The 14672-nt window shown below is 20.9% G+C and overlaps 1 protein-coding gene across 1 annotated transcript in view; it reads left to right on the top strand.

The window, feature by feature from the left end:
• The window catches only part of LOC117168206 (reticulon-4-interacting protein 1, mitochondrial-like), a 39017-nt gene that overhangs the window by 20688 nt on the left and 3657 nt on the right, over positions 1-14672 (top strand). The window contains exons 6-7 of the mRNA XM_033353682.1: positions 6212-6397; positions 12838-13015. Of these exons, the coding sequence (XP_033209573.1) occupies positions 6212-6397; positions 12838-13015 (364 nt within the window). The remainder of the gene's footprint in view (positions 1-6211; positions 6398-12837; positions 13016-14672) is intronic.

The following is a 14672-nucleotide window of genomic DNA, read 5'->3' on the forward strand; positions in this document are numbered from 1 at the left end:
TTACAGAAGATTTCGAATAATTCAATATATATTAAAAATGTCTAGGATTTACGAAAGATTTTAGAGATTTCAAAAGTTTAATGCAGATTTCAAAAGATTTTCGAAGGTTTCAAAGATTTTGAAATATTTAATACGGATCTCAACATTTTTTAAAAGATTTGAAAAATTTACTGCAATTTTCAAAAGATTTTTCAGAGATTTCAAAGATTTCCATAATTTAACACAATTTCCAAAAGATATTAGGAGATTTCAAGATATTCCTGAAAATGTCTAGGATTTGCGAAAAATTTCAGAATATTTTAAAGATTTCAAAAATTTAACGATGATTTCAAAGATTTACAAAAGATTTTAGGAAGTTTTGAAAGGTTTACCAAAGACGTCAAAAAGATTCAGAAGTTTTTAAAGATTTATTTAAGGTGTTCACAATTTCAAAATATTTCAAAATATTTCAAACAATTAAAAAAGACTTTAGGTTTCAAATATTTTAAAAAGATTCCAGAAGATTTCGAATAATTCAAGATATATATAAAAATGTCTAGGATTTTCGAAAGATTTCAGAAGATTTTAAAGATTTCAAAAAATTTAACGATGATTTCAAAGATTTACAAAAGATTTCAACAATATTCAAATTTTTTTAAAAGATTTAATTAAGGCATTCATAATTTCAAAAGATTTTAGATTTCAAATATTTACAGAAGATTTCGAATAATTCAATATATATTAAAAATGTCTAGGATTTACGAAAGATTTTAGAGATTTCAAAAGATTTTCGAAGATTTCAAAGATTTTCAAAAGATTTTGAAATATTTAATACGGATCTCAACATTTTTTAAAAGATTTCAAAAATGTGACACAATTTTCAAAAGATTTTTCAGAGATTTCAAAGATTTCCAAAATTTAACACAATTTCCAAAAGATTTTAGGAGATTTCTATTATTTCAAAATATTTCTAAAAATGCCTAGGATTTACGGAAGATTTTTAAGATTTCAGAAATTTAACGATGATTTCAAGGACTTACAAAAGATTTCAAAAAGATTCAGAAGTTTTTAGAGATTTAATTAAGGTGTTCATAATTTCAAAATATTAAAAAATATTCCAAAAAATTACAAAAAATTTTAGATTTCAAAAATTTCAGAAGATTTTGAATAATTCAAGTTATTTTTAAAAAGATTTGAATGATTTCACAATATTTCAAATTTTTAATTCCAGAAGATTTCCAATATTTCAAGATATTTCTAAAAATATCCAGGATTTACGAAATATTCCCGAAGAGTTTAAAAATGTCAAAAATTTAAAACAATTTTTAAAAGATTTTGGAAGATTTCTGAGATTTTCAAAATATTTCAGAATATTAAAAAAATTGAACACAGATTTAAAAAGATTTTGGTCAATTTCAAGGATTTACAAAAGATTTCAGAAGATTTCGAATAATTCAAGATCTTTCTAAAAATGTCTAAAATATACGAAAGATTTCAGAAGATTTTAAAGATTTCAAAAATGTAACGCGAATTTAACAAGATTTTTAGAATACTTACAGAAGATTTAGAAAGGTTTCGAATAATTCAATATATATATTTAAAATGTCTAGGATTTACGAAAGAATAAAAACAATTTGAATGATTTCACAATATTTCCAAAATTTAACGCAGATATCAAAAGATTTTAGAAGTTTTCAAAGATTTGCAAAAGATGTGAATAATATTTGAAAAATTTCCATATATTTCTAATAATATCTAGGATTTACTACAAATTTAGTAATGCAGTATTGCAAATTTCAAAAGATTTGAAAGATTTCAAAAATTTCACTGAAATGTCAAAAATTTTTTTAATTTTAAAAGTTTTCCAAAATTTAACGCAATTTTCAAAAGGATTTAAGAGATTTCAAATATTTCAAGATATTTCTAAAAATGTCTAGGATTGACGGAAGATTTCAAAAGATTTTAAAGATTTTCAAAAGATTTGATTTTTTTTTAAAGATTTCAAAAGATTTCAGACGGTTATCAAAATTTTTTGAAAGATTTCAGAAGTTTTCAAAAATTTAATACAATTTTTATAAGATTTTAAGAGATTTCAAATATTTCAAAAAGATTTCACGAAGTTTTGAATAGTTTACAAATGCTTTGAAAAATATTTTTTAAAGTGTCAATATTTGACTCAGGTGTTAAGAATTTCAAATTATTTCAAAAGATTTCAAATATTTACAAAAGATTTCAGAAGATTTCAATTCAAGATATTTTTTAAAATGTCTAGGATTTACGAAAAATTTACGAAGATTTTAGAAATTCAAAAATTTAACACAGATGCCAACAATTTTTAAAATATTTCAGAAGTTTTCAAAAATTGAACAGAATTTTCAAAAGATTTTCAGGGATTAAAAATATTTCAAGATATTTCTAAAAATGTCTAGGATTTACGGAAGATTTCAAAAAATTAAAGATGATTTCAAGGATTTACATAAAATTTCATGAAGTTTTCAAAGGTTTAAAAAAGTTTTCATAAAGATTCAGAAGATTTTAAAGTTTTAATTAAGGTGTTCATAATTTCAAAATATTTCAAATAATTACAAAAGATTTTAGATTTCAAATATTTCAGAAGATTTCGAACAATTCAAGATATTTCTAGAAAGATTTTAATGATATTTTAAAATATTTTGTAAATATTTTGAAATATTTAATAAATCATAGATATTGTATTTTTAGAAATATCTCAAATTATTTGAATATTTAGAAATCTGTGTTAAATTTTTGAAATATTGTGAAATCATTAAAATCTTCGATCATTTTTTGTAAATCCTTGACAATAGTTTACAAAAGATTTCAAAAATGTTCAAACAAATTTTAATAATTAACCAATGTTTGAATAATTTAAAATTATTTCAAATAATTAAAAAAGATTTTAGATTTCAAATATTTCAAGATATTTCTAAAAATGTCTAGGATTTATGAAAGATTTCAGAAAATTTTAATGATTTCACAAGATTTTAAAATTTTAACACAGAGTTCGAAAGATTTTAGGAGATTTGAAAGATTTGCAAAAGATTGTAATATTTCCAGATATTTCTAAAAATATCTAGGATTTACGAAATATTTTGGAAGATTTTAAAGATTTCAGAAATTTAACGCAGATTTCAATAGTTTAGAAAAGATTTCAAATTTTTTTAATAGATATAAATAAGATGTTAATAATTTCAAAAGGTTTGAAATAATTTTAAAATATTTTAGATTTCAAATATTTACAAAAGATTCCAGAAGATTTTAAAATTCTAATGCAGATATCGAAAGATTAAAAAAAAAATTTTAATTTAACAGAATTTTCAAAACATTTTAAGAGTTTTCAAAGATTTACAAAAAATTTCAGAATATTTTCAATATTTCAAGATATTTCTAAACATGTCTAGGATTTACGAAAAATTATTAAAGATTTTATAGATTGCCAAAATTTAACACAGATTTCAAAATATTTTAGAAGATTTTGAATAATTCAAGATATTTCTAAAAATATCTAGGATTTACGAAAGATTTCGGCAGATTTTAGAAATTTTAAAAAGTTTAACGCAGATTTCGAAGGATTTTAGGATATTTCAAAGATTTTCAAAAGATTCCAGAAGATTTAAAATTTCTAACACAGATATCGAAAGATTCTAAAAGATTTTAAAAATTTACCACAATTTTCAAAACATTTTAGGAGTTTTCAAAAATTTACAAAAAATTTCAGAATATTTCCAATATTTCAAGATATTTCTATAAATGTCTAGGATTTACGAAAAATTATAAAATATTTTAATGACTTCAAAAATTTAGCACAGATTTCAAAATATTTGAGGAGATTTAAAAAATTTACAAGTGATTCCACGAAGTTTTCAATAGTTTACAAAACATTTCAAATATTTCAAAATATTTCTAAAAATATCTAGGATTTACGGAAGGTTTGAGAAGATTTCTCAAAATTTCCAAAATTTAACGCAGATTTCAAAAGATTTTAGAAGATTTCAAAGATTTTCAAAAGATTTCAGGAGATTTCAAAAATTTAACACAAATGTCAACAGATTTTAGAAGATATCAGAAGATTTCAAAAATGCAACACAGTTTTCAATAATTTTTAGCCGATTTCAAAGATTTACAAACGATTTCAGAAGATTTCAAAGATTTCAGAAGATTTCAAAGATTTCAGAGGATTTAAAAAATTTAACACAGATGTGAAAATATTTCAGAAAATTAAAAAAAATTTAACACAAGTTGAAGATAAAAAATTGTACTGGTTTTGAAATTTGGTTTAAATCTTCCGAAATCTGAATTAAATCTTAAATCTTAAATGTTTTGATATCTTTCGAAATTTTTATAAAATATTTTGAAATCATTCTAAATATTATAAAATATTTATTCGAATCTTTCGGAATCTTTTGAATTGTTTAGCAATCTTTTAAAATAGTTTGGAATTTTTTTAAAATCCTTGCCATTTTGTAATATCTTTTGAAATCATTTCGAGATCGTAAAAAAATTATTGTTAATTTTGAAAAGGTTTTGAAAACGTGGTTAAATATTAAATTTATAATAAATTGAATTCATTTTAAAAAAAAATCAATTATTCGAAATCTTCTGAACTTTTTGAAATATTTTGTAAATCTTTTAAATCTAAAATCATTGTTAAATGTTTTGCAATAATTTGTCAATACTTAAAATCTTTGCTAAATTCTTAGAAATCTGTTGAATTGTTTTGAAATTTTTGAAATCATGGTTAAATCTTTTGAAATATTTGAAATGCTTGTTAAAATCTTTTGAGATGTTTGTAAAATGTTTTGAAGACTTTCGAAATCTGTGAATGTTTTTTTTTTTTTTTTAATATTGCAAATCTTCTAAAATTATTGAAATTTTTGTGAAATATTTTGAAATGTTTGAAATCTTGATCAAATCTGCTGGAATTTAATTTGATTTATTAAAATTTTTGTGAAATCTTTTCAAATATTTGGGAAATTTTTTAAATCTTGGCGAAATCTTTATTAAATCTTTAAAATGCTTGTCAAATATTTTGAAGATTTTCCAAATCTGCGAATGTTGGATCAATTTTTTTTCAATACTCAAAATCATCTAAAATCGTCAATATTTTTGTTTAAAATATTGACATTTTTGTAATTGTGGTTAAATCTACGGAAATTTTAGTTAAATTAAAATTTTTTTTATAAAATCTTTTGAAATGTTTTGATGTCGTTTGAAATTTTTATAGTCTTTTGAAATCATTCGAAATCTTCTGAAATCTTCTGTAAAAATTTGAAATCTTTGTTGAATATTTTGAATTCTTAAGTAAATATTTGTAATATTTGTTAAATCTTTAGATATCTGTTGAAAGGATTGGAAATTTTTGAAATATTGTTTAAAACTTGTGAAATTTGATTTAATTTTTTTTTTAATTTTTAAATGTTGTGAAATCTTTGAAAATCTTTGCAAATTATTTTTAAATGTTTGTGAAATATTTTGCAGGCTTTCGAATTCTTTTGGAATGGTTTGAAATTTTGGTTAAATCTTTTGAAATCTTTGTTAAATCTGTGAAAATTTTATAAATTTGTTTAAAATATTAAAAATCTACTAAAATTCTTGAAATTATTGTTAAATATTTTTAAATGTTGGAAATCTTCTGAAATTTTAGTTAAATCTTAAAAAATGTTGTGAAATCTTTTGAAATGTTTGCAAAATTGTTTTACTTTCGAAATATTTTATAATTTTTAGTAATCTTTTGAATTCGTTTTAATTATTTTTAAAAAAATTTTGGAAATCTTAGTTAATTTTTTTGAATGTTTTGAAGACTTTCGAATTCTTCTCAAATGTTTTTATATATTTTGAAATTTTCATAAAATCTTTTAAAATATTCTGAAATCTTTTGTAAATATTTATAATATTTGAAATCTTTGTTTGAATTTAGAAATCTTTGAAATTTTTTGAAAATCTTTTAAAATATTTGTCAAATGTTTTGAAGCATTTGGAAGTCTCTGAAAGTTTTACTAATTTTTTTTTTAAATATTCAAAATCTTCTAAAATCATGGAAATTTATGTTAAACATTTGGAAATTTTTGAAGTCGTGGTTAAATCTTCTGAAATTTTAGTTAATTCTCTTTCGAATTCTTTTGAAATATTTTGATATCTTTCGACGAAAAGATGGGGGGGGGGGGGATAGACCGAAACCGAATTTAATAAAATAAAAAATAAAACATTTTTGCAGAGTCTTAATTTATGGAGGCAGCACTCCAGTTGGATGTATTTTAACCCAATTGATTAAACTCTGGGGTGGATTTGTCGTTTCCGCCTGCGGACCACACGCAATTCCTGTTAGTAGAGCTTTAGGAGCAGACGACGTTATTCCTCTCAGCGAATCCGATATCGAAAAGGAATTAGAATTACGAGAAAAGTAAGTTTTCAAAAATCTTCATTTTTAATTTGCATCCTTCTCTTTTTTTATTAAATCCTTTCAAGAAGTAATTTCCGCATTAAGTCAACATTTAAAGGGAGCGTCAACAATTTTAAAAATTGATGTGATTCTAGTTTCTAAAAAACATTAAAATAAACAATCGAATTTTTTAACTAAAAATGTTTAATATTTAACAAAAAATTTTGTACTTAAATTTTCATTGAAAGATGTTAATTTTCAGCGCTACATTAAAAAAAAATTAATATTAGGTTGGAAAGTCATTAAATTAAAATATTTGGTTGATAATTTATGTATTTTATGAAACATGAATCCTTTTCAGTAAAAAAATTACTCTTCTTTGTTAAATAATCAACTTTTTGGTTGAAAATTTAACTATTTCGCTGAAACTTCGTTTAACAATTATTTTTCTTGTCTAAAAATGTAATTATTCCATTTTTTCCTGAAAATTGATCTTTTCAGATAAAAAAAAATCATTTATTTGGTTGATATTCCGTCTATTTTGGTTAAAAAAATTATTTTTGTTTAAAAAATCAACTTGTTGTTGATAATTTAACTCTTCTGCTTAAGATTTTTTTTTTAGAATTAATTTTCTTCACTGAAAAAGTAACTATTATATTTTTGGTTGAGAATAGATATTTTAAATTAAAAATTGATCTTTTATGCTTAAAAATTAATGTATTTTGTTGAAAATTCGTCTTTTTTTTTTGTAAAAAAACTTCTTCTCCTTAGTTATAAAATAAACTTTTTGGTTGAAAATTAAACTATTCTGCTGAAAAACCGATTTTTTTGGCTGCGAACAAATTTTATTAACGAAACATGTAACTTCCATTTTTGTTTAAAAATTGATATTTCAAATCTTGAATTAACTTTTTTAATGAAATTAAATATATTCGCGTTCAAAATTCAACTGTTTTGTAGAAAATTCGATAATTTGCTAGAATTTGGTACTGTTTGGTTAAAAGATAACTTTTTTTTCGTCGAAAATTCATATTTCTCATTAAAAATTAACTATTTATTTGAAAATTGAATTATTTTGTTGAGAATTCGTTTCTTTTTGCAGAAAATTAAGTCTTTTATCTGAACAGTTGACTTTTATTTTTGGTTGAAATTTTTTCCTCTATAAGTTATAAATTAACGTATTTTATTTCAAATTTATCTATTCAAAGTCATTTTTTTCTGAAAAATTAGACTTTTAAAATCGTAAAGTTAAATATCTTATTGAAAATTCGTCCATTTCATTGAGGATTCAACTCATTTGTTAAAATATCTTTTTTTTTATTAAACTGGTTGATAATTGTTTTCTTTTTGTATTTTTAACCAAAAAAGATGAAATTTCTACAGAAATAGATAAATTTTCAAACGAGAAAGATGAATATTCAACAAAATATTTGAATTTTCAACCAAGAAGTACGAATATTTGACATAATTGATGAATTTCTAAAAAAATAATTCAATTTCGAACCAAAAAATTTAATTTTTTAAATAAAAATATGAATTGCTAAAGAAAAATTTAATATTAGACATTGTTATTGGAACTGTGTGTTGAAATTTTGATTGGGAAGAATTAATTTAAAAAAAAAAGAGATTTTTTTACAAAGCAGTTTAATTTTGTACAACAAAATAGTTAATTTTACAAACAATTATTTGAATCTCCAACGAAATAATTTGAATTTTCAAACTACAAATAGATCAGTTTTTAACCAAAAATGGTTTAGTTAATGTTGTATTGAGAAAAATTAATTTTTAATAAAACAGCGAATTTTTGGTAAAACACTTTAATTTTCTACCAAATAATTGAATTTTGTACCAAATTGTGCAATTTTTAAGCTAAAAAAATAATAATTTGCAAGCAATCAGTCGAATTTTCAAGAAAAGGATTACATTTTCAGTTTAAAAAAAAAGGTTAACTAAGAAAAACCAATAAATTTTCAACAAAAATGATGAATCTTTAACCGAAAAAATTAAATTTTATGAAAGTAGATTAAGTTTCCATGAACTAGTTGATTTTTCAATTTAAAAAGAAGATTTTTCTAAAGAGATTTCTAAAAATTCTAGGATTCACGAAAGATTACAGAAGATTTGAAATATTTCAAACATTTAAAAAAGATTGCACGAAATTTTAAATAGTTTACAAAAGATTTTAAAAGCATTAAAAAATTTTATAATAATTAACCAATGTGTTAATAATTTCAAATTATTTCAAAGGATGTCAAATAATTACAAAAGATTTTAGATTTAAAATATTTACAAAATGTTTCAGAGGATTTCGGATAATTCAAGATATTTCTGAAAATGTCAATGATTTACGAAAAATTATAAAAGATTTTCATGATTTCACAAGATTTAAAAAATTTAACACAGATTTCAAAATTAAAAATACAATGTCTATGATTTAATAAATATTTCAGAAGATTTCGAATGATTTTTAAAGATTTTGCAAACATTTCAAGAGATTCCTACCATTTTAATCAAGGTTTTAACAGATTTAGCAAAGATTTCAAATCCTTTATAAGAGATTTCACACAAATTTTTAAATGATATTAAAATTATTTAAAAAGATTTTACTAAAATATCGAAGATTTCAAACAAATCCCAAAGATTTCAATATTTACAAAATATTTCCGAAGATTTTGAATGATTTCAAAAAATGGTATAAAAATTTCAAAAGATATCAAAATATTTCACAACATTTTTAAAGATTTAACTAAAATTACAGAAGATTTTAAAAATTTCAACAGATTTCGGAAAAATGAACAAGGATTTCAAAGATTTACAAAAGTTTGAACCACCTTTTAAAGAGATTTTACTACAAATTTAAATGATCTCAACTTGATTTCAAAAGTTTTTACAAAAATTTCAAAGAAAAAAAAAAATGTCAAAGATTTTTAACGATTTCAAGAGATTACTAAATATTTCAAAAGATTCCCGAAAATTTTTTATGATTTCAAGAAAATTTAATAAAAAATTCAAATGATATCAAAATATTTCAAAAGAATTCGAGTCTTTTAAAAGTTAAAATTTTTTTTAAAGATTTTACTAAAATTACAGAAGATTAAACGACGTTTTGTAAATTGTCAAAATATTTAAACACAATTTTAAAGATTTTAGAAGATTTTGAATATTTTAGAAAAATTTATAAAACTTTGCAGATTTCGAAATTCTTCAAATCATTTTACAAACATTTACAAATATTATAAAAACATTTTAAAGATTTAAGAAAGATTAACAAAATTTCAAAAAATGTCAACAGATTTCTGAAGGCTTAGCAAAGGTTTCAAACATTAAAAAAAATTATTTAAACCTTTTTAAGAGATTTTATAAAAGTTTTTTAAGTATTTCAAAAAATCTTACTAAAATTGCAAAGACTTCAAAAAACATTCTGAAGATTTCAAACGATTTAAAAAAAATTACTAAATATTTAAAAAGATTCCGAAAGTCAAAGGTTTGAAATATTTACAAAAGATTTTAAAAAGTTTCAAAATATTTAATGAAAATTAGAAAAGATATCAAAATATTTCAAAAGAATTCGACAGCCTTAAAAATATTTCACAAACATTTAAAAGGTTTATCTAAAATTTCAGAGGATTTAACAACGATTGCACAAATTTCAAAATGTTTGACAAAACTTTCAAGGTTTTTTAAACATTTCAAAAGATTTCAGATATTTACAAAAATATCAAAAGCTTTGCATAGATTTCTAAAGATCTAACAAATATTTCAAATATTTACGAACAATTTAAAAATATTCAACAAAGATTTCAAATGTTTATAAATATTTACAAAATAGTTCAGAAGATTTCGAATTATTTTAAAAGATTTCAGAAAACTTTTTATGATTTCAAGAAAATTTAATAAAAAATTCAAAATATTTAATAACAATTTCAAAGATTTTAGAAAAATTTATAAAACTTTCGCAGATTTCGAAAGTCTTCAAAACATTTCACAAACGTTAAAAAAAAAAATTTTAATTTAAAAAAAATTCTAAAGATTACTAATCATTTCAAAAGATTCAAAAAGTCAAACAAAAAATTCAAATATTTACAAATATTTACAAAAGATTTTCGCAGATTTGGAATGATTTAAAAAAATCTTACAAAAATTTCAAAATATTTCAAAAGAATAGAAGTCTTCAAAAGATTTCACAACAGTTTAAAAAATTTGATTACAATTACAGAAGATTTAACCACGATTTTAAAAGTCTTAAAATATTTAACCAGAATTTCAAAGATTTTAGAAGATTTTGAATATTTTAGAAAAATTTTATTTTTACAGATTTCTGAAGATTCAGCAAAGATTTCAAACATTGAAAATATTTTAAAAACCTTTTAAAGAGATCTTATAAAAAATTTAAAATGATTTCAAAAGGTTTTAATAAAATTTCAAAGACTTCAAAAAACATTTTGAAGATTTCAAACGATTAAAAAAAAATTACTAAATATTTAAAAAGATTCCGAAAGTCAAAGATTTGTAATATTTACAAAAGATTTCAAAAGGTTTCAAAAAGATTTCAAATATTTACAAAAATAACAAAAGCTTTGAATAGATTTCTAAAAATTTAACAAATATTTATAATATTTACCAACAATTTAAAAATATTCAACAAAGATTTCAAATGTTTATAAATATTTACAAAATAGTCCAGAAGATTTCGAATTATTTCAAAAGATTTCAGAAAATTTTAAAAAGATATTTTAAAATTTCCAAAAAATTTGACAGTATTCAAAATATTTCAAAAGCATTTGAAAAGATTTAACTAAAATGTCAGAAGGTTTTCAAAAAATTTCAAAACAAAAGATTTGATAAAAACTTCAAAAATAGGTCCAAGAAATTTCAAACGAATTGAAAAATCTTCAAAATATTTCACAAAAATTTGAAAGATTTAACTAAAATTTCAGAAGATTTAAAAAAGATTCCAAAAATTTTTAAACCTTTTAATACCTTTCTAATGATATAAATATTTGATTAATATTTCGAGAGGTTTTGAAATTTTTTTAATGATTGAAACCTTAGTTAAATCATTTAAATCTTTTTAATGTTTTTAGAAATTGTTATTAAAAAAATCTGTGTTACATTTTTGAAATCTTTAAAATATTTTGAACTATTTCGTAAATACTTGGCATTTAACAAAAAAACTTAAATTATTCGAAATATTCTGAAATCTTTGAAATCTAAAATATTTTTGAAATATTTGAAAATATTTTGTAAATATTGTGAAATTTAAGAAACAATTTTGTAACCCCTTGAAAACTTCGTGAAATCTTTTATAAATCTTTGAAATCTCCTAAACAAATTTTGAAATCTATGTTAAATTTTTGAAATCTTTAAAATATTTTGAAATATTTAATAAATGATAGATATTGTATTTTTAGAAATATCTCGAATTATTTGAAAAGGATTTACGAAAAATTATAAAAGATTTTCATAATTTCACAAGATTTAAAAAATTTCACATAGATTTCAAATATTTACAAAAGAATTCTGAAGATTTCAAATATTTCAAAATATTTCTAAAAATGTCTAAGATTTACGAAATATTTCAAAAATTTAACGCAGATTTAAAAAGATTTCAAAAATTTAACACAGATGTCAGAAGATTTTAAAAATTTTCAAAGGGTATTGAAAACTTTTGTAAATCTTTGCTTAATCTTTATAAATCTATTTAAATATTTCGAAATTTTTTAAATCTTTTGAAATCTTCATTAAATCTTTAAATCGCTTGTAAAATATTTAGAAAATTTTCGAAATCTGCGAATGCTTTATATATATTTTTTAAATACTCCTAATCTTCCAAAATCGTTAATATTTTTGTTAAACATGTTGAAATTTTTGAAATAAGATATTTCATAAAAATACTTCAATTTTCAAACTAATTGTTAAATTTTCTACCAAATTGTTTAATTTACAAGTTGAAAATACAAATTTTCGAGAAAATAGCAGGATTTTTAACCCGAAAAGGCACTTTTAACTGGTAAATATGAAATGGCTACAGAAAGAGATACATTTCTGAACCAAAAATATGAATTTTCAACAAACAAAAAAATTGTTACTCAAGAAAGAAAAAAAATTTCAATCGAATCGCTGAATTATCAAGCCGCAAAGAGGAATTTTCAATAAAATAATTCAATTTTTCAATAAAAAATATAAATTCTTAACGAAATATTATTTCATCAAAAAGTAGTTGGATTCTATTAATTCTATATTCTATATTATTTGAATATTTAAAATTTTTATATTGAATTTACATATTTAATATAAACATTTTTAATAAAAATCGAAGTTCATTTTTAATACTTGAACAATTCTTTCACACAATTTGCACACTATTTTAAAAATTTTATGAAATGTGCCAAACTAAATTTTGCTATGACTTTTATTTTATAATCTCGAAATGTGTTATGAATATTTTCCCTTTTTTTCAGATACGACGCTATTTTTTACACAGGCGGCCAGCCGATCGACGCGAACATTTTGAAAAGATATTTAGCAAATCACGGTTCCTACGCTTCGACAATTCCAGAATCTCTCACTTCGGATTCGTTTGGATTTGTTTTTGGAAATATTTTTGCTGGGTATGTTCGACTGCAACTAGTAATTGAGGTAAAAAAAATTTTTTTATCATTATTTCATCCATTTTGATATTTCTATAAAAAAAATAAAAGAATTTTCAACAAAAACTTTCAATTTTCAAGCCAAACAGACAAATTTCCTGCAAAACATTTGAGTTTTCGTCCAAAAATGTGAATTTTTAACAAAAACTTGAACTTTTAGTTTGAAAAAAAGTCAATTTTAACTAAAAAAAGAAATTTTTTAAACAAAAATAAAGAGTCAATTATTCTGTAAACAAAAAATTAATTTTCAAATAGAGGAAATAAATTTTCAATTAAATAGTTAAATTTGCATACAAAAAGATAAATTTTTAACCCAAAAAGATATATTTTTTATCGAAAAATATGATTTTTTCACACAAAAAATAGGAATAGTAGATTGATTTTTCACTGACGTTGAAAAAATTATTTTTTATTGAAAAGAAATAATAATTTTCAACCAGGAATATTAATTTTATACAAAACAAATTAATTTTGTAACGAAATACATAATTTTTAAACCAAATATTTGAATTTTTATAAGAATTTGTAATCGAATAGTTAAATTTGCAACAACAACAAAATTTCTAACTAAAGATAGATTAATATTCTACGAAAAAGTCGGATTTTCAACAATACATGAGTTTGTTAAATTTTTATTCAAAAAATTAATCTTCAGTCCAAAGAACATGATTCGCATCAAAATTGTTTAATTTTAAACAACAACAAAAATAGTTTTTTACCTGAAATGATGTATTATCAACTTACAAGTTGAATTTTCAACGAAAAAAGATGAATTCTTAATGAAAAATGGAATATTTGATATTTTAACTAAAAAAAAAAAGACGAATTTCCAATTTTTAACGCCTTTCTTAAAGACTTGAACAAATAAAAAATAAAAACCTTTGGTGATAAGAAAATTTTTGGATAAAAAACATTTTTATTTAATAAATAAATCAATTTTTCTTTGATTTATCTGTACTTTTAGTAATAAAAAGTGAACAAAAATGATTTGACAAAACGATTTTAAACCAGTTCAAAATTTAAGAATTTTCAGATTTTAACGTTAAAACTTAAACCAAACTAAAACAGATAAATTTTCAACTTAAAATATAATATAGTTGAATATTCAGTAAAAAAATTAATTTTCTATAAAAAAAAAATTTCAGAAGAAAAATAATAGTTATAGGTAGGTAAGGCATTATTGTAGTGAAATATTTTTGAAAAACTTAATAAAATTATAGTGTTATATAGAATAAAGTACCCATCTTTCAATAAAACTTTCGAAAAAAAATCAACGTTTCAAGCAAAAAATGTCAAAAAATTGTTGAATTTTCAACAAAAAGCATAGTTTTCAATCAAATAGTTTAATTTTTAATCAAAAAGTCGAATTTTTATCCAGTAAGCATGGATTTTCAAACCAGGGACAAATTTGCGACTGCAAAACAGATTTTTCAGTCAAGAAAGAAAAAAATTTCAACTAAATTGTAGAATTTTCAAATAAAAAAGGCACATTTTTTTACAAAATAGTTGAATTTTCCATCAAATCCTTCAAACAAAATAGTCGAATAATCAAACAAAGAAGAATATATTTTTTTGAGTAAAACCTGGAATTTTCATTAAAAAAAATCTCTACCAAAAAAAGATGAATCTTAAATTCACAACGATAA

Source organism: Belonocnema kinseyi, chromosome 1 (genome assembly GCF_010883055.1).
Source record: "Belonocnema kinseyi isolate 2016_QV_RU_SX_M_011 chromosome 1, B_treatae_v1, whole genome shotgun sequence".
Taxonomy (NCBI): domain Eukaryota; kingdom Metazoa; phylum Arthropoda; class Insecta; order Hymenoptera; family Cynipidae; genus Belonocnema; species Belonocnema kinseyi.